This window comes from Excalfactoria chinensis, chromosome 17 (assembly GCF_039878825.1).
Source record: "Excalfactoria chinensis isolate bCotChi1 chromosome 17, bCotChi1.hap2, whole genome shotgun sequence".
Taxonomy (NCBI): domain Eukaryota; kingdom Metazoa; phylum Chordata; class Aves; order Galliformes; family Phasianidae; genus Excalfactoria; species Excalfactoria chinensis.
In genome coordinates this window covers 4,259,185-4,283,956 of record NC_092841.1, presented here as the reverse complement: position 1 = coordinate 4,283,956, position 24,772 = coordinate 4,259,185, and the positions used below count along the sequence as shown (strand labels likewise).

The 24,772-nt window shown below is 42.4% G+C and overlaps 1 protein-coding gene across 2 annotated transcripts in view; it reads left to right on the top strand.

The window, feature by feature from the left end:
- The window catches only part of SAP30BP (SAP30 binding protein), a 28,523-nt gene extending 5,185 nt beyond the window's left edge, over positions 1-23,338 (top strand). For both annotated transcript variants that reach the window (XM_072351788.1, XM_072351787.1), the window contains 8 exons: positions 9,837-9,879; positions 16,189-16,277; positions 18,716-18,807; positions 19,207-19,267; positions 19,737-19,788; positions 20,173-20,231; positions 21,459-21,543; positions 22,172-23,338. In XM_072351788.1, coding sequence (XP_072207889.1) covers positions 9,837-9,879; positions 16,189-16,277; positions 18,716-18,807; positions 19,207-19,267; positions 19,737-19,788; positions 20,173-20,231; positions 21,459-21,543; positions 22,172-22,353 — 663 coding nt within the window. In that variant the 3' untranslated portion in view covers positions 22,354-23,338. The remainder of the gene's footprint in view (positions 1-9,836; positions 9,880-16,188; positions 16,278-18,715; positions 18,808-19,206; positions 19,268-19,736; positions 19,789-20,172; positions 20,232-21,458; positions 21,544-22,171) is intronic.
- Positions 23,339-24,772: the final 1,434 nt, after the last annotated feature.

Sequence of the window (24,772 nt, the reverse complement as noted above, 5' to 3'; positions counted from 1 at the left end):
GTTCCTTCCTCATTGCTTTAAGCTTTCAGTATATGTGAGAACTTGGATTTAGATTAACTACAACTCTTACTCTCAAAGTGTGGCAAGAAGTGAAGCCCTTGATTAACTAGCTGACACTTTTGGATAACTTTATTTCTTTTTTCCCAGCTAAGAGCTGTAGCTGTTCTTGCTCTCATTCTTCCTATGAGATGTCACAGGTCTGAAAACATACTTAAATAGATGATGTGAGCCTTTTATATGTGGCCAGGGTGTTCCCAGCGTCTGAATCTGTGTGCAGAAAGCCAGTCCTTTAAAATGCATGAGTGGCATGAAACCATTGCAAATGATTAGTTAATCATAGTCTTTTCAAGCTCTGAGTATACATTCAGATTCTTTTTCTATTGTTTTCCCATCTGAACATGTGGTGAATGAACTACTTTGTCTTATTTGAATAAGTGAGGAGGACAATTGACAAGCCAAGTTGTTTGCAGGAGTTGCCTCATTGCTGGAGCATCCTGTGCCTTGGTTTCATTCTTTGCATGGATAGTAACAAACAAAAACTCCAGCTGGTGGTCAGTTCTGGATAGAAATCAAAGGGACTAATAGTGGGGAATGGTGTAAGAACTGGCAGTGGCAATTGTAGTGGTAAAGTGATGGTGGGTAGAGTGGAATTCATAGCCTGCCTCACAGTTGCAGTGGGGAGACTTTTCTACTCCACCACATGGTATTTATATTTACCTCTGGTTTGTAATCTTGATTCTGCCCTTTTTGATCTTGAAGACTCATCGCATCTGTCTGTCCTTACAGCCCATGTTCCTCACTAGAGAACAAGAAATAATAAGAAATTATATCTTCAGTAAGAAAACCTGGATGGAACTGCAGGTTTCATTTTTTATATATATTTTTAAACATATTTTCTGCTGAGCAGGAAGTCACTATGAGCTTAGCAAGGTAGAGTACTGAGATAAGACTGCTGTCTACCCTCAGACACTCAAGTGGAAATTTCTGTACATCTACTTGGGAAAAGAGGTGTGCCAGGTATAGGAGAACATTTAGGCTTCCTCAGGCATCTGAAAGAGTTCTTCCACAGCAGGCTTTTAGCTCATAGGATTTTCTGTTACTGCACACTTGTGTGACAGTTCTGAATGCTGTATGTTTGTAATAAAAAACAAAACAATTTCTCCTTTTTATGCAGCAAAGTCAAAATTCTTGCGTCCTGTAACTGAAGTGTTTCAGGGACTCGCAGAAAGTGAGAGATTCAAGGCTAGGTGAAGTGAATTGCTCCTCCGAATTTAGCTGAGAAGGACATTCTCAGACTCTGAAGCAGCATGCTGTTAGTAACCACAGTCACTTCAGTAGTCCCTGCTTGTACAAAACAGAGGACATTGTGACAATATCTGAAATTTGATGTTCTGCTGGAAGTATTGGTTTGGAATGATGAGGGTTAAAGTGCCTGCCAGGTGCTTGGGCTCTTGCCAGCAACTGGTTATGGTTACAGCCTTGATGCAGGAACAAGATACCAACCAGGCTGCAGAGCTTGCTACTGGGGCCAGCCCTGCAGGAAGAAGAACATGGAACTGAAGTACTGACTTTGTGCTTCAGGTCTTACTGGAAGGGTTCTGTGCTTGGTTTTGTAAGTCTGGATGAATTACAGTCTGCAGGAGGACGGGGCACAGCCCTTCAGCTTGGCTTGCTGGTGTTTTCACAGGGGGAATCATTAACTCTTGAGCTTTGATTCTGTTATCAGGACTAGCCAGTGCAGGAACGCTGATAAATATTGACACTCCCTATGCAAGTGTATGCTTAACACATGGTAGCAGTTATTTGGAAGGAGTAGCTTTCAGAAGAAGTTATGTTCTCTAGTTTTGTTTTAAGGGTCCTCCTGCATCTTTGTGGTATTCTGTTGAGAGACAGTCCATGTGGGAGGGAGCAGAAAGGTGTCCCATTTTCAGAGGTATGCTATGTTTCTGTGCATGTTGAAGCACCACCTTTTGGTAGCCATCAAAGCTGTATAGCCCTTATCAGTCCAGTCAACCTGTGAAATAACTTCCCTGTGTTATGATGCATAGGTATGTATTAAGGTAGAGCTTTTAGTTGTAATGTGGATTGGTTGTTTTTTTGTTTGCTTGTTTTTTAATGTATCTTGCCTGGTCATTTATCTGTTTAGGTGCCAAAACTATCTTGATTTCAAGTAAAAGTCTTAGAGGGATAAGAACAAGTCAATGGGGGATTGTGCAGTAGTGTAGTCCTGATGATTGACTCACATTTTGATAAGGCATGTGAGTTCTTATGTATTCAGCATACATTCGTCTAGCCAGATTATCAAAAGATACATGAAGGTACTGAAGAATTTTCACCTTATGTAATTATTTTATTCTGAAAAAGGAAGGAGGAAAAAAACAAACAAAACAAAACATTAGGGAAAAATGGTATCTATAATAGAAAGCTAAATGAATTTGAGTTGTTTGCTGTAGTGGTGGCAAAGGATGAAGGTTGTTGAGGAAATACCAACCCTTGGTACTTTGAGCTGCTGAGAAGGAATCCAAAAAATTCTGCTTAGAATGTTACAGGTCACTTGGCTGAAGAATAACAGTTAAAACTGCTGTTCTGCCCCAAAACTGTGCTCTTGGTGGCTGGAGCAGCTGTGTATTGATCTTGCAGTGGTTGGATCTGGTAGGATGTAATGGCTGCAGAATTGTGCTGTAGAAAGGTACTGCTAAAGTCTCATCAGGATTAAAAAAAGCTTATGTTGTCCCTTGCTTTCCCTTATTTGAGCTTTCTAGTGCTATCAGGCTTAGTATTTTGGGCTCTGACAGACAGGACTGGCAGGAGAACCGCAGTGCTTTAAAAATGGCCTTGTGTTACACATGGCTGTGCTTGGTGTTCTGTGCAGCTTTCAGGGCTCAGGTTCAGGTTGGCTTTCCAGTGGTTTGTTTCCCACTCGTTTATCTGCCTGTGAGTACAGCCTGCAAGTGATAAGCTCTGCAGTTTCAGACTGGTCTCACTCTGTACTCTATCTTTCTTCTAGTACACTTGTGCAGAGTGCTGTCTGCCCTTCTAGCTCTACACGTTTTCCCTCATTTTGGCACGTTCTTTTCCAGTGTTCTGTAGAGGCAACCAGGAAGACTGGAAGATGAGCCGGCAGCGTTACACATGGAAAGCCTTTAGGGGGAGTGTAGAGTTAACTCAGCTTCTCCTCCTGTCCTCTCTGCTCTAAAAATGAATGCTCAGACACTGAAGCAGCTGATGCCTTTCCAGGTTCCCATTTTTAACCATGTGGCTGACATTTGTGAATTGCAACAGCAAACAAAGTTATGTTCAGTATCTTCAATTCTTTATTTTCTTTCTAATGATTATTTCTTATAAATTGTATGGTTATTTTTCAGTCTCTTCCCTCATGTATTTCAGTCTTCTTTCTCCAAGAGGGAGTTAGATCACAGCATTTGAAGCTGGCTTACCTACTTCAGAGCTGCTGGCTCCAGTCCAGCCTGTGAGCTGCTTGGAAGATGAGACACGTCCTCGGACATGCTAGTTCCTTTCTCCCCGCCAGGCATACAAGCTGTAGCAGACTCCTCACTCCCTGCAGTACTAAATACCACAGATTATTGACACAGGTGTGGCTTCCCTTTCTCCCAAGGAAGAGTCAGGCTGTTTCTTCTGTTTGTCTTTAAACTTGAAGAAAAGTCCTTTCTGGAGCTAGTTCCCATTGCATATTTCACCTGATAAAGGTCTGAGTTCTTCAAGTCCAGTTCTGTTGTGTTGCAATTATTTCTGTTTGCTGTACTGAAATAGCCTGTTCTGAGTTAGCACGTTAGTGCTTGTCAGAGTGAGAATCTGAACAGTCAGCACAGATGGAGGATTGCCTCAAATACCAACAGATATCAGAAAATAGCTCCTTCTACCTTCCCTGTTCTCAGAACAGAAGGATGAAAATCTGCTAAATCTTCACAGGATCTATTCATGGAGGAGGATGCATCCCAGTGAGGGTATTTTTATGCCTCGCCTCTATTCCAAACCCTGATGAAGAATTTGCAGTACTATATATTTGGAAAGAAAGCTTGTGCAAGAAGTTGAATTTGATCACTTCACTTAAGCCTCAACTGCAGCAAGGGAAAGGTGCAGGCCTCTTACAGCCCAGCTTTATTTTGCATTGCAACGGTCTGTTTAAAAAATGAAATGAGAGTAGCCTGACACCTCAAGTTATGCCATGCGGTGTCTATACTTCACCTCTGAATTCCTGTGTTATTGTAGGAAGCATAACTGACTTGAAAGCAGAGTTGGTGGGTTCTGCAGATCAAGGAACCTCTCTATGAACCATGGTGGCTCCTGGTGGAGACCAGCAGGAGCTGAGCTAGGACTGCATTCCAAGTGTAATAAAGCACGTGCACAGGGGGAAGATCTGTAAGTGTTAACCTTAGAGAGCCCCTAACAGCAGTCCTGTCAGGAATGAGAAGTAGAAAACAGAGACAGCAAACGTGCAGGTGGCTTTGGAGCACTGTAGCAAGGCAGACATTATTAATAGTCCCTCAGCTTTCCCGAGCAAGAGTCTTGGCATAATTTCCTCAACTGGAAATTATTTTTGCCATATCTTTGTCAAATATTGAGATAGCATATGCCAGGTGAATGGAATCAAGTTTCAAAGAAGTTATTTAAAGGCTTTTATGCAGTGAAAGCCTCCCTTCTAAAGCCTTTTCTTACTGAAATGTTTTGCCAGTTGCCAGATCCCAGGGTTTTTCAGTGTTTTTTTAAGAGAATTGGAATGAACTGGAGATGTATTTCAGACTTAATTGATCTTAAAATTAAAAAGCAGCGTCAGCTGCACATGGTCTTTGTTTTGGTAAGGATTTGATAAGGATTCAATAAGGAATGTCTCAGGAGTTGACCCTTTCCTGTCTCCTTCTTCTTTTTGTCTGTGACAATAATATCTTGAAATAGGTTTGTACAGTCGGTGTATGTGCTTCACTGGAGAGAAATATACCAGTTGATTTCCATGGGTGGCTTAATTCTAAGCTGCTGTGCTGCTCTTGGTATCTAGACTATGATCCCTGCAGTTATTTCTTAGTTAAATTTCTTATCCTGTAGCAGGCAGTTTGCCCAGAGCTATGTATCGGAGCTGGCAAACAGGATATGGCTGTAGGAAATGGGCTTGTTTTGGGCTTTCTCTTGGGATTCTCCTATCTCATAATACAAAAAAAAAAAATCCCCAACAATCTGGGGAGGAGGAAATAAAAGAACTATACTGTAGTTCCCTTCTGTTCTCTTTGTCCAGTCTGAAAAACTCTCTGCATTAATATCTTCACTTATGACATGCATGACAGCAGTGGGACTGGCTTACTAGTTCTGTGGGTGTCAGGTTAGTTGGTGTCAGGTCTCTTTGTCTGCTTGCAGCAGCATCTCTGGAAAAAGAATACGTTTTTGGGGGGTGACTGTGGAAGTTTTTTAACTATTTTTTTTAACGTACACTAACTGGAAGAGAGTGGAAAAAGTAAGCTGCAGTGCTCAGTTGGCTGCAAGTCTGGGAAAGCAATTGAGTGGTGGCAAATCTGCCATTGATGTCTCCGTTTTTTTTAATGACTCATAACTTAAAATGGTTGATCACCTTCTGTGTTGTTTTTTTTTTGTCTTTCCTGCCTCCCTGCTCAACCATTTCTTACAGTTTGAAGTACACCTGCACTAACAGCCTGCAGATGCAACCGCCCCTATGAGAAACTGAAAGTTGGATTTGTACCTTTTGGCAACTGTTTGTGCCAATGGTTATGTCCAATGTGAGCTTTTGTAGTGGATTTATGGATCTTGTTTCAGTAAGGATTTAGCAAGCATTGTTGTAAGTCAGTTCATTCTTTCCATTAAATAAAACTGTCCTGGGCAAGGCTTTCCAACCTGGACTTCATCGGTCTCAGATTCATATTGTTTTTGTTTCCTTCCGTTGATCTCTGTTCCACGCTGCAAGGACTGCGCTTGGTTGTTTTTCTTCTCCATGAAACCTGAGTAGAGGCTTTTTTTTATGTAACTGAATGGAAACACTCTATTATTGAAAAAACAGTCCATATGTCACCACAGTGAGGTGTAGTCATAAGCCAAGGTGTATTGCTCTCCTCCTGTGCAAATGCACACCCACTTTCTGCTCACCATTCTTCCTTAACTGATTATAAATCTTGAAAACCTAACTGTCAGACTGGGTTCCTATCAGCTAGGATCTCACAGGCAGCATTGTCTTGCCCAGGGCTTGAAGAAAGCATTTGTCTGGAGATGGAAACTGAAAACCTTTTCCTGAATGCATCCAGGAGTAGTGCTACAATAACTGTTTCCTGCCATCAGCGAGGTGGTATCTAAGGTGTGTGGAATTGCTTTTAAGTGCACAGAATTTGTAAGTTATCTTGGTCGGCCAATTGGACGTTAAACTTTGTATTACTTTGCCCTTAGCATTTTATGCTCTTCAAAGGCTGTCATTTGTTAGTGTCTGGATCAGGGAAAGGAATCAGTCTCCTGCTTGTTTTGCTGTCCTGAAGTCCTCTCCCAACTGAGATCTGAGCTGCTGTGGCATCCCTTGGCTCACTCCAGTCAGTCTGCTGGAGCGGGGCCACCTGCCTTGTGGCCTTTTATCAGTTGATCTTGTGAAATCCAGGTTGCAAAATGAAATCAGCGTGCAGAGTATGTGGAGAGGAAAATGCAATACTGTTTTGTTTTGTTTTTTTAATTTATTTTAAATCATAGTCTAGCTATTCTTAGGGGTCAACATCTAATACTAGATTGGGTAAAGAGGCCAGAGGAAAAGAACAAGCAGGGAACACCTTTGTCTTGCATGGGCTTTGTATTTCAATGATGTTAGAGAGAATTTTCAGTGTAATTAATGCATCCAGGCTGGCTTTGTGCCAGCTGTGAGAGCCTGGCTGCTAAAGTCAACTCAGAGGTGCTTCTGTACAGCCTTCAGAGGTCGGGTTGGTGATGTCTTAACCTTGTTATTTTTTCAGTGATCAGGATCCAAATAGAATAAAACTCATTAAGTAATATCTGGAGCTCTGGGATACTTGAGGACTCAAATAGCTTTTGTATGCTGAATCTGGTGGAGTGATTTGATGTGAACTTGGAACCACTGAGCTGTCTTCTTATGAGATACTGGTATTTAGGACTTGATATTGAAGTAGCGATCTATGAAAAGCTAACCTTGCCCTGAAGGGATCTAGGTAATTTCCCCAAGTCCAGTTGTATTCTAAATGTTCCATTGTTTAAGTGCCTTGGCATTGCTTTAGAAATCTCTTATCTATGCATAGTATACATCTTCCTCCTCACAGTTAAAACATAGTAAATGCAGTATTAATTGTACCTCATTACCCCCTATTTACTGGTTTTATTTATTTATTTATTTCCTGTCTCATTGAACCACAATATTGGGTTTGATCTACAGAAAATGTTTGGTTGTTGTTTGTTTGTTTTTTTTAATGCTGTCTCCTCTTCTGATCAATTCATTATATTCAGTGTTTGTCCCAGACTTAAATTAGCCAAGGAGAGCGTAAGGAATCTTTTTGGGTGCGTTACTCAACCAAAGTTTTGACTCTTCATAATTCCTGGATCTTCAGCAGATGCTGAGAGGTTTGGACCTCATCTCTGGTTTGGACCTCTCTCGAACCTCATATCTGCCAAGCTGTGTGTCTTCAGTCAAGTTGTTGGTACTTGCCTTGCTATGGTGTTGGACAGTAAACCAAGCGAATATGAGCAGATGCAGTAGGATGAGTCGGTCAACCCTTTGTTTTTGGAAGGCATTTGGGAGGCTTGAAAGCAGTCCAACTTAATGAAAAGCTGTGCTGATGTCTTCAGCTTGCTAATGATGGAGCAGTGGGTGAAACTCGTCAGTAAGCAAAATTCATATCCTCTGGGCAGTGAGGTGTGGCTATAATGATAGCAAGCTTGTTCTCCTTTGTTTGATGTAGCTCTGGGGCTTCTAATATCTTAGCTTTGACCTGAGGATGTATAGACTGGACTTGCTTGTGTGGCTGTGGTGGAATGAGGGTAGGTGATGCGGGCAGATAAATACACAGCAGCAGCTTAAGAGGGTTGACTTTAGTTGGCTTGTTGTACACTGAGTGAGCTTGCGATTAAAAGATATAAGTTAAAGAAAAATGTACTTCTAGTTTCAAGAAACTTACAGATTGCATGAATTCATAAAACATGCTGCTTAACACATCACTCTTTAGAAAGAGGTTTGTCTAACATGTGGTATATACCTGGGGAGGATTTGGCCATCAAATTATTGCATGTTTCCTATGTGCTTATGTGCTGCTCCTGACACTTGAAAATGGGCTTCTAAAAACTTGAGAAATGCAGCAGATAGATAGCCTTGTAACCCTGCTAACAGCCCACGTGAGAGGGCAGCCATGTCTAAAGCTCCTAAATTTGGCCATGCCGCTTGGGTCTATGGAGGACGCATCCGAATTCATATCCAGTGCTTTGACCAGAGAGCTCCTTCTCGTGGCACATCCTGCTTTGAAATGCTGTGCTTCTCATTTATCTTTTTCCCCTGCTGTTCTGAAGACCCTGGGAGGAGAAGAGGTGTTGATGTGTTAGATTGAGAGCATTGGCTTCGAGCAGCTGGAAGCTGTGATGGGATCCTGGTGCCTTGCCAGCTGGCCAGCAAGGAGATGCGTGTTCCTTCGTGTCCTTTTCTTTTTTCTAAAATAACTTCAGCCTTTTATTGTTGTGATCCAAGCGTACTTAGAGAGAAACAGTGCTTTTTTTCATTAACGGCTATAAAAAATGCCACACAGCAGCGAGTGACACACAAAGAATTTGTTTTTCTGCTCCGTGAGGGCTTTGGTTTCTCTGGAAATTGGTGAGTTTTCAGTGTGAATTTGACCCAGCCTGTTCCTGGATGCTGACCTTGCTTCATTCTCCTCACCTTGTCCATCTCTCACCTGACTGGAAATGGAGTAAAGGACGGGGGGGGGTTTAGAGGCTGGTTACCAAGCAGCAAGAAGGCAACATTTTGTCTGTGTCAGGTTGAATGAATAGCTTCTGTGTTCAGAGGCACTGAGGAATTTTGGACACACAGTCCAGTGAGTCACAAAAAGTCTTTGGGAGGGAGGCAGCGGGGAGAGGACAATGTTAGGATACAGCTGATACTGTTTCAGAAGCTCCTGAAATGGTTGTGGCCCCATTGGGGCTTAACGTGGGTGCCAAAATAGTTGAATGTTACTCTCAGTGTGCTGGAAGCATATTTAAAAATGTCTTGTCCCATGTAACACTCCTGCTTAGCAGACTGTAGTACAAACGTGCTATGCTGCTGCAATTGAAGCTGCCTTAATTTATATTAGTGTAACTAAGGAAGGACTGATTGGCTGTGTTAAAGATCTCTAAACAAAGTATGCAAGTCAATGGTTTGCCCTAGAGTTCCTGGATGAACAGATCAGCTGTATCGCTCCTGGAAAGCAACAGCCGAGACAGACTTGCCAGCAGAGCATTCTTCCCAAATGTGAATGCTCTGAAACGTTGACTCTTGGCCCGTGCCAAGGGCCAGGCACCAAAAAATGAAGAATTTATGGCCTGATCTGCTTTGAGGAAAGCCTTCAGTTGCTGTAGTTAGCACGGAATTCAAGAGGAGCTGAATGGGACTCAAAGAAACAAAATCCCAATTCTTCTGTTAAATTTAGACTCCAGCTTTGAAAGGAAATGGCGCATCCTGTTAGGCTTTGACTTTCCATGTTACAAACGTTGCTCTATTATCTAATAAAATGCATTTCATTCTTAATGGATATTCTTTTGTCTCAGAAGTAAGATGCAAGTTTCTAAACAAATGGACAACGTAGCTTGTTAGACTGGAAGTATATTTTAATGGAAATCTGTTTCTGTCCCCTTTCTCCCAGGAATTCTCAGAACTGGAGAAGAGAGATCCTCAGGAGCTGGTTGGTAAGTCTGTTCAGAAGTATTCAGTTCTCTTCCAGGTTAGACCTTCTAGGTTCTGCCTTTGATAAGTATGGAGGAAAAAAGAAAACCAACAGAAAAGCATCTTGGGTAAAATACCGGGCCTGAAAATATATTGCATGTGCCAGAGAGATGTAAAGGGTAGTGCTGGTGTTTTTCTAGATGAACCCAAAACCCGTAAAGCTGTAGTTTTTTCTAGATACCTTCACAAGAGGTGGTATAACAAGGAATGAGGATGGGTGCTTTGCTCTGTGACTTCAAAAACTTCAGTGTAACGATGTCTAGGTGCAGTGGTGTACTGTGTGCTTTGCAGTGGTTGTTGGAAATAATGTGACATCTCATTCATTGCATTGTTATTATGTCTGGAAAAAAAATCTTGGAAAAATCCAGCGCAATCAACTTGGAATACAAACCTCTGCTTGATCTCTGTGGGGCCATAAAGTGCTGTTGTATTTTGTGTTGAAGCTCGCACTATCTCACACTTAACCCTTTCTTCCTGTGGTTACTTGTACTGTTGTATGGTAGCATATGATAGTACCATAAAAAATCAGGAGTTCAGAATTGATTTCATTGTCCATCAAACCAGCTTTTCCAGGCTCAGCTGTAATATTCCAGCCACACTGTAGTGAATGTAAAATAAGATATTGGGCAGTAAATGACCCCTAAAGCAGTCATCACTCTGAATTTGTGCACCGGAGTCCCTTCTGGTTGGCCTGACCAGACTTTGCACTGACTCAATACCTATATTGAAATATCATCCTTTAGAGGGCAAAATTCCTTTAACTGGTCCTAGCACAGAATAACATGGAGATCTTCTTCTAGACTGCTAATGTGCCCCAAAATTAACATTAGAAACACAGATGAGACAACAGCATGTAGGGTAAAAAGTAAAGAGGAATATCTGAAAACCATCTGCCCTTTATTCTCTGCTTTACATATGAGTGAAGCTCTGTGCTTGTAGAGCAATGTAGTGTTAAGATCTTTCTTCTTTCAAGTGTAAGACTCAGATTACAGTTCTATCAGTCTACTTTTTCCCTAGTGAGTGCTCCATTCAGGAGATGAGACTGAATCTTGTGTATCTCATGATAACCAAGGCTTGCATGCAGGTTTGAGAGCTGCACACAGGGCACTCGTTACAATGTCAGGTACTAAGGGGGCAGAATTGGTAAGTCACAGGACTGGATTAAGGTTGTAATACAACTTTCATATCCTCTTCCAATTATGGCACGCATAAAGCAACATTTAGGCTAGTTTTGTGTAGATACAGCTTTGTGTAGGTTGGCATACTTGCTGTACTGGACTCTGTAAGTCCTTTGCTTTAGGCCATATCTTATCTAGTTGAAAAGGAATTGTTGCACTAAGCCTTTTGTTTAGTGTAATATAAAAACCACTCCCTCCCAGGAAGCTTGAGCTTTTACAATTAGAATTCTTGAATGGAAAAAGGTGCAAGATTTTCTGACACAAAGCAAACAACTGCTTCAATCTGTATATCTAAAATTCTGTTCAATATCAGTATGTGGAAGCATAAGCCTCCCTCAGAAGTTTTTCAGAATAGCCTTTTCCATTTAAAGCTTGTGGTTTGCCCTTCTCAGATAACCTGACGTGGTTGTTCAGCGTCACCATCATTAAAGTCTATGGTTATGCAGCTGCTTAGGTACAGCATTAATACTGGCTCCTGCAAAAGTAATGTTTTACCTCCACTGGACACAGTGCTGAAGTCTGTGCGCTCTGAGTTCATCTGAGCAGTAAATTCAACTGATCCACCTTCCTTATTCTTTTTTCTTCCCCTCAGTGAGCTTCCCAGGCTGGACCTCTTCCCTCATCTGCTTAGCACGTGCAACATGAGCACTGAAGTTGGCACAAAAACCAGCTGGGATGAGCACTTAGGAAACTGTATGGTTGTCTTGTTTCATGCTGCATTAATGACTGTGTAGCCAAAGCCTGAAAAACAGTGAGGGGAGAAAGAGAGAAAGTGAGGGGAGGTTTGCAGCAGCAACTGCCCTATGGTTGAGAAGAGAGCGTATATGAAATGTTTTTTGATGATTTTTTTTGCCCCGATATGTGTTTTCTTTTGTAGCACTCTGAAGAGCATGTGGTGCTAACAGCATGTCTACGTTTGCTGTTTTCTGCAGCCTTGCAAAACAGTACTTCTGTGCTGTTTGTTTTCCTTCTCAGATTTCTTTGCCGCATAGTTGTTTACCTGTTGGACTATAAGAAATGTTCTCCCAACACTTAGGATATCTCAGCACAAAGTCAGTGTTCAGAGCAGCAGAAAATATAGCTGAGTTGCAGGTCTTTTTCTGCATTTCTCAGCCCACAGAGCAGAAAGGGAACTAGTGTCCTCCCATGGATGGGTGATTCACTGGTATGTTGTTGCCTCCACTTCTTCCCTGTGATTTGGCTGTTCTGGTGCCAGGAAATTAGAAACCCACACACCCTGGTTTATGCCAAGCAGACTTCATTAGAGTGCCAAAGAATGCAGTGTTAGAGACCAGGCACCAGTGGTTAGTATTTTCTCCAGGGGAAAGCTTTGCCCCTCTGATTGCCCCCTCCAGGTCTTTGCTTGGTTTTTTTTTCTTTGCATAGCGTGACCTTTATAGACGACAGTCTGGCACCTGATACTGCCTGTAATCCCTTGTATGCTGCTTCTTAGGCAACCACAAGTGAACCTTGAAAGGGACAAGAGATTTCAGTCCTACCTGGGGAGCAGTTCTATTCAAAAAGCTGAAGCAAGATGCTTTGCCAGACCTCAAGGGATGGACATGTCAGGATGCCCACGTCCAGCCAGCTGCTCCTATATTCTCTATTCATTTGGTTTTCTCTGTTCTTTATGACTTCATGCTCATTTGTAGGAATCAGAGTTTGTTTGCTCTCTTGCCCATCTCCGATGCAGCCTTTGGGCTGTGAGCAGTCATTCTGGAATTAACTGAGCACACAGTATGGGACTTTCTGCCCTGCTATGCAGTATCTCCGTACTCTTGTAGATAGTGGCCAAATAACCCACCTGTCTGAAGCTGACAATTAAGTGGAAGCACTATATCATTCTGCATCCTCAGGATCTGGTAAGCAGATGTCCTTGGTTGTCTACTGAGATGCTGACTCAAGAATGCACTGATAGTTGGCTGCACTTGTCCCCTGTAGCCCAAAAACAGCTGAACATCTCTCATTACTGTCTGCACTCACAACACTACAAGCTACAAGCTCCTATTGCTTCTGCTGAGGATTTCCTCTTTTAACTTGTAGATCAGCTTATGGAAGGATGCATGGTCTGAACATCAGTAGTAGCCATGTCCTTCTTCACAAGTAGGATGCTTTGTGTTTCTGGCGTGGCACTACCTTGGCTCCTTGTGTCCTTGATCCCCTACCTGGGTTATGGGACCTGTGTTTTACAACCTTAGTTCTCACTAATGTTCTTTGCCTGTGCCGTGAATCTGATTAGGGGAAGATATTTACTTATCATGAGCCAGAACTTGGGTGTGCCTGGAGAGATTAATCATGCCAACGGCCAACTTCCTGAGGTCCCCACATGGAGATCCTCTAGGCAGTGAGCCAGCAATTGCACCAGTTGGAATCTGCAGCCGGTGTCACTGCCACTGAGTCATGTAAAAGTAAAGCTTAGATCTGGACTTAAATAACAGGATGTACAAAGCAGTTGGATGCATCCTGTGAGGACACACCTTGGCATTATGTGTCCATCTATGCTGCATAGCCATGGAAAACAGTGCTTGGGACTTGGAAAACACAGAATCTCTTGCATAGGAGCCTGTGGATATATGTACAAGTTCCAGGATCCTCTTGAATGACAATCCACGCTGCCCCTTCCTCTACAGAAGTGGCTTGGTAGGAAGTGGCCGTGGAGTTGGCCTTGCTGATACCTGTTTGGAAAAGAAGTTGGAAGGCTGCTCAAGGGCATGGATTATTTGCACTTCCTTACTGTATATAAGCCTGAAGGGGTAAAACTCATCTTTTGTATCCTAATGATGTGGCTTCTCAAACCGGCTGTGATGTGATGAAATAACTGAGTAATGCTGAATGTTCCTGTGCTCATGTCTGTGCTGGATTTGCCAGGTGGAACATTATGCACGTACAGTGGGAAAGCTGTAGCCAAAGGTGTCTTAATTCCACTTCATTATAATCTATTGAGATGCTTTTCCCCATCAGCATAATGCTGATAAATGATTGTTTTCACGTGGCTCAAACAAAAGGACAAATGAAGACTAAAACCTGGAAAGTTGTGGGCAAAAATGTATTGTCTTGGTGGGAGCTCTTGTTCATCCTCCAGTGTCATTTCTGTTTTGTGGGAGCTTGGAACTGGTTGCTGAATGAATTGCCTTGCAGAGTTCTGGACCAGGTTTGGTACTGGAGTACCCAAGGTTGAGCCCACAGTGCCCCTACCCATTGATGTGTTGCTTCCCTGTGGCTTTTCTGGTCATCTGTGAAGACAAGGAGCCAATGGGATGTGCAGTACAGAGCTAGGCTTGCTTTTTAGGTTATTTTTTTGCCTTATGAAGTCTGGTTTGTGGCCTTTTATTTTATTTTAGTGTTCCTGGTGGTGTTATGAATCTCTTAAGCCATTAATCAGCTTTCTCCTTTTCCGGAATGCCTGGTGTGCTTTCTATTATGAACACCTCTGTCTATTTGCTACTGTCTCTTAGGGTTCCTGAAATTCTAATTAAATTTGAAGCTATGCCATCCAACCAGCAACTGTAACTTACAACAAATGTCTGCCTTGTTGTCACAGAGTTTCCCTGCCTTTCTGTAGGGGCTCTGGCAAGCTTCCTTCCTCCATAGAGGCCCCCTCTTAGTAAATGCCAAAGGACACTTTTTGTTCATTGCAAGCAACCACAGAAGAATTTAACCCTCGACAACATCTTGGTCAAAGAGAATGAATGGTCGCCTGCTGGCTTTGCATCCTCAAAGGATTTCATCCTTGGTGTCCTTTATAGTCTCCTACATTTTTATAAAAGAACCAGAAACTGTAGTAGCACTGAACATGTGTAATGTTGATTATCTGCAGCCTCAGCTATCTGATGAAGGCAGAAGTGTGTGCTGTGTTCAGATGCCAGCGTTTGCCCTTTGGGAACAGCTGGGCATTAAGTCAAAGGAGCTGGACTCGAGTGTGCTGGATTTTCAGTTCAAGCAGCTTTTATTCCAACATATATAACTGGAGACACACAAATGTGAAAGACTTGCTTGATACACTGCTGGTGTCAGGTCTTTTTTTCCACTACAGGCTGTGACTCCCTGTACTAATTACGTTAAAAACAATCCCAATGGCTTAAATGCGGCACAGTGCTCTGCTCTAAGACTTCAGCTAGAAAGCTGCCTGGGTTTCCTGTAACTGAGTGGGAGGGCAGTCAGTAATAGAAGGAATGTGACTGTTTCTTTTGCTGATATTTTTGTACACTAATCGTTACAGAGCAATCAGGTACTATCATGGTATATCCCAACACAAACAGCTGTACAAAGCTGGCACTCCGTGCTGGTCTGTTCTTGGTCCTGTAGGACTAGTTGTTCTTTCTAGTAATAGTCTGGCTCTGTAAATGAGGATCAAAGTTGCCCCTTAAGGAAATATTAACTTAAGAATGAAATGGAGTTTCTTGTGGTTTGGTGAGGGTTGTTTGGTTCTTGAGCCATTTTGGTTCATGTTGGTAGGTCTGGAAGGGAAGAGGATCCAAACAGGCAATGTCCTCAAAAATGGCAATGAGCCAGGCTGCTTTAGGTTCACTCTGTGGTACTCAGCACACGTAGGATACTCACAAAGAGTCAGGCTACCACAAGATTATCTGGGCTGTTTAGAGCAGGACTTTGAAGTGTGAATAGAAGACCTGGGTTAGTGGAGAGCTCGATGTGTTGTGCACAATGCAGGGTGATAGAATATAATGAATATACTTAGATTCCTCTGCACATCCTTTGCCTCTGAGGATCTTACTAACAATCCCAGATGGAGTGGGGAGTACTCTTGCTTTTTCCAGATCTGTTCTGAGATTAAAAAAATAAAGGCACCTTCGAATAAAACTTTTGCTCCTGAGTGTGACAAAGCCACACTATAAGATAGACACCAATAAAGCAAGCATCCTGCTATTCTGCCAGTGGTTTAGCCTTAGGTCAGTTGCTTCCTGCTCAGTGCTTTGAAAATGCCACAGGTGCCAGTTAACATAATTCCAGTTGCCTTTACCCATTCTATTTCACTGGTCATCATACTAGCAAGGGCATAGAACATTTCAGTGACCTGCATGGCTTAAAGTCCCTTCTATAGAACCAGAACTCATGCCCTGTTTGCTCTCTCTACAGCTTCTTTTTCAGAGAGAGTGCGGAACATGTCTCCAGATGAGATCAGAATCCCTCCTGAGCCTCCTGGCAGATGTTCTAACCACTTGCAGGTTGGTACAGAAAGTGGGATGTTGGAAAACGTTTCAGTGTGTGGGGGGGGATATTTGGGAACTCTGCTCAGTCTTTTTCCACAAGTCAAAAATCCAGCATCATTGCTGAGTTTCTAACACAGTGGGTTTATGCACTGTTTGGTTGTTTGTTTTAATTTTTACGGGGATTCTAGCTTAGGAATCTCACATTAGCTTAAAACTGTGTTCCACAGTCTGTGTAGGTCGTGCTTTAAGATGGCTTTTGATCTCATCAGCAGTACAGAAGTAAAGCTTACTGTGAAGGCTGCTGTCCTCTGACCTCAGCGGATTCAACTCTTAAGGAGAGAACAAATAATTGTTATTCTGCGTGGATCTGAGAATCCCCTTACAGGAACAGTTGAGGCAGCATTGACTAGATTCTTTCTCCACCTACATGTCGCTGGATGATAAGCATTCAGAGGGCATGCTGGTAACCTAGAGGCAGCAAAAGAAAACAGATGCATGTTTTCACTGGTTTACATCCAAGTTATCTCAATAACCAACTTAATTGGTGCACAACTCTGTCATGGTTTCCTTCCATGGCAGTCTGAACTCTTACTTGTAATGTAAGGCTATTCACCAGTTGGGTGTTAATAAAAAATGTTGCTAGGGACTTGATTCATACCAGCCTGAGATTTGCAGTGTTACTAACTGAGCCTCTGGCTCTGAGTTTGGGGCAGAAATGGTAATGTCTGTTTGGAGTATTCCCTGTATCCAGCTTGCAGTGTGCACAAAGGAGTTGCTCTGAGTGTTTGCTGATCGATGTCCTTGGTTTGTGGTCTGAGCAAAATTATGTAGTATTCTCTATATAACAGAATCCTGTCCTGGGAGAAGGGCAAGAGCACCTTCTGCTCTGTTTTCCTATTCCCAATAGGGGGCAAATGAAAGCACTGACTGCTGTTTTCTGCCACTGATTTGAGATTTAACTGCAGTTCTTTCCCCAGTAAGAATACAAGTAAAGAATCACTTCTGGAATGCTCTATAAAGTAAGTTGGTAACGTGGAATGGTGATTCAGAATGACTCACCAATCCAGATCACGCTTTCTTCTCCACTCTGTATACCTGGGCACACCCATTTGTCCTTGCATGCTGTAGGAGGATTCTATTGTTCTGACATCAATGAGTAAGTGTGTTAGATCTGAGGAATGAACAGAGCTTGAGAGCGCAGACACACTAAAGCAGGTTTTCTTTCCCTTTGACAGCAGTTTACAGTGTAAAATCAAAGGAGAGAACTTGTCCTCTGTTGGAGGGTCAAACCACATCTTAGAGCACTTCAAGCAAGGGGATGGGATTGTTCTTCAGATTCAGAATGCTACAGGCTTTTACTGTTAATGTGTTTTTTTTCTTCTGTTAGCTTTACTCCTAACTAACTATACCTTGAACTTGGTCAAAGGGAATATTCCTTGTTACGAAGGTGACATACTGGTTTCTTATTTGTGGGCATTATGAATGTGAACTGTGTTGCTGCATTCAAGGGAAGGGCACAAAAGGGGACACCTATTCAGTCGCTTCAACTCCCCAAATTAGCCTCCTTTTTGCAAATGATCCTCCAAACTTACCACATGTGAAGACTGTAACTTTTTCATGCTAGTTTTGTAAGGACCTGGTGAAAAATTATCTTGTGAAGCTCTTTATTTAATGTTGGTTGAAGTACTAGTTTTATAACAGTTCTCTTTTATTCAGCAGTTGGTAAACACTTAAACAACAGTCAGTTTTGTATTTGAGTTGACTCCCTGTTCAGAGGAAGACATTAAGCAGCTTATCTAGAAGCAACAAAGGAAAACTGACTCACCTCTCCCATCTTGAAAGACTGAAGTTCTGGCTTATGAATTCAGTGAGATATTCTCAGGAGGGATTTAAAGTGCATTCCTGAGAGTGTTTGGCTGCCAGCATTCCCCACCAGCAGTACCTGCTGATCATGTTGTGTCTGTAGGCACAGCAGAACTTGGCTCTGCTCGTCTGTTTCTCAGTCAGAAGCAAGAGCCTTGACTTTTGCACAGGGTGATCTTAGCACCAGATCCCAGCAGCTGATCTTAGGTGCCCATCGGAGTCTGAAGAGGTGTGGAATGGCCTCTTAATGTTGTGGGAGAGCCATTATGGAATTCAGCTATCCCTCCTGCTTTCTGCTATCTACTGAAGGGAAGGAGCATGCACCAATGCCTTGAATACAAACCTTTAATCAATGAAGCCTTCAGAAAGTGTAAAGACCAATTGCCTTACCCACACAAGCACAGAGAAGACCTTAAAGCAGGAAGTTTCTGTACTATCCAAACTGCTTGGCCTTAGGGTAGAGATGGAATCCTTTCTGTGTGCAAGGAGGTCACTGGTTCAGTTGTCTTGTTTCCACATGTATGCTTTGATAGTCAGCTGGAACACTCACCCTTTCTGTATTGGCTCACCCTGTAATCTTGTTCCCTTAGGATAAGATTCAGAAGCTGTATGAGAGGAAAATAAAAGAGGGCATGGATATGAACTACATCATTCAAAGGAAAAAGGAATTCCGCAACCCCAGGTGAGCCACCATCTTTTCCAAAGCACCACATGGCAAAATCGAGGAGTTCTCCTTGTTGGAGCTGTAGCAGGAACAGGATCCTGAGCAAGAAGTGTTATTGCTTACAAAATTGAGAGACTTAATTTGACTGTAATTGAAAGAGTAAAGCTCTTCTTTGGTGCAGTAACTAGATAAGCATTTCAGATGGGTTTTCAAGTATTGTACGTGCTCTGGATGAAATATTTTGGTGTGGGAGCTGGGAGATTGACCTGAGGGAAGTGGGAAATAATGTTGTTAACAGCATGCTGCATCCACTACAGCAAGCATAACTTGACAGACTAAAAAGCTGAAACATTTCAGTTTAGAGGAGGATGAATGAGTTAGAAATAAACTCTGTCCTTTTTTATTCCTTTGTTTCAGCATCTATGAAAAGCTGATCCAGTTCTGTTCAATTGATGAACTTGGTACCAATTATCCAAAGGTGAGGTGCTGTAATTTTACCTGTCAAGGTAGCGGGTGGGAGCTGATGTAGGACTGTGAGCTCTTATGCTTGGCTTTCCTTAGCCTGCTTGTTTAGAAGTCCTGCAAGGGAACTTTTGGTCTGATCCTCTGTATTGAAGTGAATGTTTTCACGTGGTACTGATCCTCAGTGCCTCCAACTTTGCTGTAATGACTTTGAATAAAAACTGCTCAAGTGTGTACTCCTGGGGGGAATGGAAGCTGAACAGCAGAAGAATGCACATCTTACCCCCAACATCCTTTTGATTTTGAAGCTGTTTATTCGTTCACAACATAGCATGGTCCTATATATATATATAATCTTTGTGTCACTGGAATACGAGACATCATCAGTAATTAATATTGTCAGTGAAAAGCAAAACATACATTTTTGAGCTGGGTTTTTATATGTGTGGAAATAGCCCTAATGTGACTTTATTTTCCATCTTTAGGACATGTTTGATCCTCATGGCTGGTCAGAGGATTCGTATTATGAGGCACTGGGTAATTCCAGGAAATCTCTCTTTTTCTTGTCCTAACTTAGCTCTTTGTGTTTCGTAGTTAACGAACTGCATTGCAGCCTTCATCTTTATAAATGAAAAGCATCACATGCTGCTTTTTAACTCTGTCATTCTGGTTGGGTGTACATGAATGTTGTTGCTGCTTCATCAGTCTGGGAAGCATTTAATTTAGTTCTGTAGTGTTTTCATCTGAAATCATTAATTCTGAGCAGCAATGCTTTTTTTAAAGAAGCAGTAGGTAGCTTCATGGTAGCTTTTATCGCTTGTAATTTTTAATAGCTTATAGAATCACCAATGAAAGGCAGTGTGTGACAGTGGTAGCTCTTCACTGTTTCTGGTGCTTCTTGTAACTTCTGTTCTTTCTCAGCAAAAGCTCAGAAGATTGAAATGGACAAACTGGAAAAGGCCAAGAAGGAGCGCACAAAGGTAGCTATTCAAAGCTGAGAGAGGCTGAGATGCAGGGATTTTGTTTGTTTCCCTGCTGAGTTTCATTCTGTTCCTTTGCTGTTTTGGTGAACTACGCTCCATGCTTCATTTTGCCTGGTTCTGTCTTTTCTTGCACGATGTTTTTTTCCAGGCTGTGCAGATGAAGCTGTTTGCCTTCCCTTATAGGTCCATTTCTCTAGGCTGTTCATTCCACTGGCTTTGTTCCTGTTTTGTCAGTATTTTTAAGCCAGAGCTCATAACATGGTATGCCATAAGCCAGTTACAAACAAGATGTTCCATAGAGAACAGCCTTTTACTTAATCTGTGACACTTTGTCTGATAGCATAGCTCTGGTACACATTAATTTCTTCATCATATTTCATTGTGAGAGAATATGGGCTATCTGTTCTCTTTTGATATTACCGTCTTGCTTCTAATATCCAGAAATGTTGGGCATATTTTGAATTTAAATGGGAATGTTTGGGCTTGTCATAAAACATACATTCCCTTGTACCCTCTAAAAAGAACACGGGGGTTCTTTGGAAGGTCATATTCCTGTCCTGCAGTGGTATTGTGTTTTAACTAGCAGCTGGCATTGGAGAACTGAAACCTAGCTGAAACTTTGAGACCGCTTTCTAATACTGCAGAAGGCTCCTTTAATATTCGGTACCTGGAGGTGTTCTTTTTCTTGCTGTGCATGCTGTATCTTGCTGCACGTTTTGTTTTTTGGCACAGTAACCCAGGTATCTGATTATGTCCTCGCCCATATCTGCAGATTTGGAAATATGGGATTGCACGCTGTTGTAACTCTCGTTGCTAGGTTTCCTGTTGTGATGCAGTTGCAGTAAATCATGCAGGTAGAGACTTGTCCTGCAAGTTTTTTAAAGGGAAAAGCACAGGGTTTTCTAATGATATAAATACACATTTAAAGGATCTGTCCTTTCTGAGTTGTTCCTATGCTTGTAACACTTGGCAGACTGATCATCATGCCAGACTTAACAACTGAGACACGGGGAACCTTGATGATTATGGCTTCAGGATTCTTTGACATAAGGTCTACCTCTTCCTTCCTGCATGCCAGCCAGCTCTGAGACCAGTGTTTCATGTGATGCTAAAGCTGTAAATTAATTTCTGTACAGTTTTTTCCTCTTTAAAAAAGCAAAACACCGCGATTTAAGACTTACTTTTTTATCTTCTCCCCTTTCTCCTATTTGTCTCCTTTCACAGATTGAATTTGTGACTGGCACTAAGAAGGGCACAACAACAAGTGCTGCCTCTACGACAACCACGACAGCCAGTACTACAGTTGGAGGTAAAGACCAGTAGCATCCATATGTATTAAGCTGCAGTAATGCTGAGATTCATGCTTCCTGGGAGCCCTGACAGCTCCTTATTGATTGTATAATACAAGACAGTGTTTCTTCTAGTTGCTAGTGGACTAGCTTTCCTCTGGTTCCTATATCCCATGACTGTTCTTATAGAGTGAAAGCCTAGGGGCAGGTTAGTGCAGAGCTTTATTAGGATGTCAGGAAATCCTATGATGTCTGTAGTTGTAGCGTTCTTGGGACTGATGCATTTTAGAGCACTAGAAATCTGAAAGTCCTTTTAAACTGGAAACCTTTAAAACCTTAAAGACTGAGTGTGCCTTGTGCCCATGCTGGAGCAACTGAGAAATGTGTGCTCTGTTAAAATTAAACATGCTTTGGGGCAAGGAGTCAACTGTCTCCCATTTGGCTGGAGTTCACGTGTAGAATTTGACTCCTGATTACAAGGTTGTCTTTCCTCCTCAACGTTTATAAGCAGTGCATGCTGAAGTGATGTGAGGGAAAGCTGTCTAGTCAAGCAGAATATATCAAGAGTTGATGAGACAGACTGTTAGGAAAGATGTAACATAACTTCTAACACGATGCTAATCCTTGTTTCCCTCATTAAACTTGCAGATGCACAGAAGAGGAAGAGCAAATGGGACTCAGCCATCCCTGTAACAACAATAGCTCAGCCCACCATCCTCACCACTACTGCAACACTGCCAGGTGTTGTCACAGTGACAACCAGTGCAAGTGGATCCAAAACTACAGTCATATCAGCTGTTGGCACCATTGTGAAAAAGGCAAAGCAGTGACCAGCACTCTGGGCTTGGATTTTTGGACTGAATTGTCATCAAAACCATTGTTCTTGAAAGGGAGGGATGCTTTTCACCTTTGGTAACTGATGACAAGATTCTTTGAAACAGACCACAGCTCTCATTCGGAGGAATGGGGGCAGGAGCAGGCATGCCAGCTGTGTGTGCACACCAATGGACCTCTGCCGAAAATGCCTCTCTTCTTGCTTCAGGAAGAACCAGTCTCTGTATGTGCTGGAAGAGGACGAGATATAAACTTTATTTGTTATATTACTGCATTAGGTTTTTATCCTTCTTGCAAGTCTGGTTTAACATTTTTTGTTGTTTTTTTTTTAATGTTAAGACAGAAAGATAAACAAGCAGTGAGGGAATATCAGTATTATCCTTGTTTATTCCAGATCATCCTCAAAGGCTGTTGTTTGTGATATGCACCTCCCCTGAACATGCCAGCTCTGTTTCAAGGGGTGTAAAGCAGAAACTGTTGGTCAGTGCCCATCCTCAAACGTGTAGCAGAGACTTGAAGCTCAGTCTGCATCTATGAATGCAGACGGGTTGTTTGTTATAGTGCTGACATCCACACCTGTGTGCATATCTGTGCGTATCATGGAGATTACGTGCCTAGTAGCTGAAATATTGAGGTAACTGTACTAAAGTTGTCACGTTACCATCTTCCAAGGATAGAGGTTTCCATGCAGAAGCTGTAGAGGTTTGATTTGTTAATTCATTTGCAAAGTCCTGAGCAGAAACCTTCCATTCTTATGGAATGAGATCGGAGTTATAGGAGAGCATCTGGTCCTGGCTGTGATATTGTCTTTGTTTTAGGTAGTGACGTACCCAGAACGCACACATGGCAGTCGCTGCTTGCTCCAATGTTGTGAGAAAGTATTTTCAGTTAAAAAACTGTATTGTATAAATCTTCTTACTTGTGCTGCAGAAATTATTATAAATATTGAAAGTCTTTAAAAGAAAAATATGGTGTCCTTCACATGTTTCTGTCTCTTCTCTTGGTAAAGGAAAAGCTTTGTGTGACAGAACACAGGCAGATACACAGTACGTCCATGGCAGATGGGGGCATGAAGTTTCAGCATTGTTACTCATTTATTCCTTTTAGTTTTTGTATCTCAGATCCTGGAGGAAAAGAGGAGAAAGGTGTTAAAATGACCCGGTTTGGAAATAGTTTGATTATAGAGGATGTCCTGAAATAATCGGTGACTCAGCTGTAAAGTAATGGTCATTTTTCAAACCTGTTCCAGCATCTTAAGCTGCTTCAAAAGTTGCTCTCTGGCATTTGGGGTTCTCCCATCCAATCTCCATCTGTGGAGGTCAGTCAGCCCGAATGGAGCTCAGCAGCAGGTGAGGCAGTTTGCTCACGTTTTGGAGCTGGGTGGAATAGATAATTCACATTGAAGCCCTGCTGAACAGTGTGGGGGTGAAGGTACAACACAGTTAAACCAGCTGCTGCATTTCTTTGCTCTATAGATTAATGACCAACAGGGCACCAGAGTGATGGCTGCAATTAATTCAGTGCTACAAGCAGGGGGTGGGAGGTGTCTGGGCTGTTAGAGCAACAAACATTCCTCTAATGAATGTCCTCCATATGTGTGTGCTGTGAGCAAGTCTATATGAAACTGAGTGAAATCGAATCTGACTGGGCTGTGTGCCAGTACACAGCAGTGCTGCCTGACACCAGGTGTGCCAGCCCGTCCTCTGCATCCCACTCCTGCTCCCTGTCTAATAACTGATGGTAAACGCAAGTGGGAGAGTTTGAGATTGCATTCACTGCACCACATTGACAGATCAAGCCTCAGCACTGTCAGCTTTGGTGGGAAAGAGTGTGACTTTATAATGACCGGCTGTGTTCTGCCTGGTGTCCTACAGGTCCTGGGGCTGCTGGGTCAGAAATGGTCACAAAGGAAATCATGCAGGTAGGATCTTTTTTAAAGCTCTTCACCGTACCGTGGTGGGAAATTTGTTCCTGATTTTTGTTTTCCTTCCTGCTTATGTTCAGTTTCCCACTTTCATTAATGGCTCGGAAGGGTTACGTGCTGTGCAAGTAAAGAACTGAGACTGACTGAACGCTGCAAAAGTTGTTCTTGATCGTAAGCTGGTGTAACTGTGCTGGATGAAATAGCTTGATTACAAGGAACCATTAATTACACACCTAGTTAAACACGTCAGCACTTGTATCTCTGTATGCTGTACCGTATCAGGAAAAGTAAGCAGCATGGGAAACTGTCATTATTGCTATTATTTGCAAGTAGCTACCAGAGCGCAGCTGAACACGAACCAAGAGGATACGTGGGCAGGAGGAGAGAAAGGTCATGAGAGAAGAAGTGCTGTCAGCTGTGAATTGGAGCTGGGCTCCAGCCTGCAGCTTGACACCTGGCACTGGGCAAATGCCCCAAGAGTTTGGGAGGAT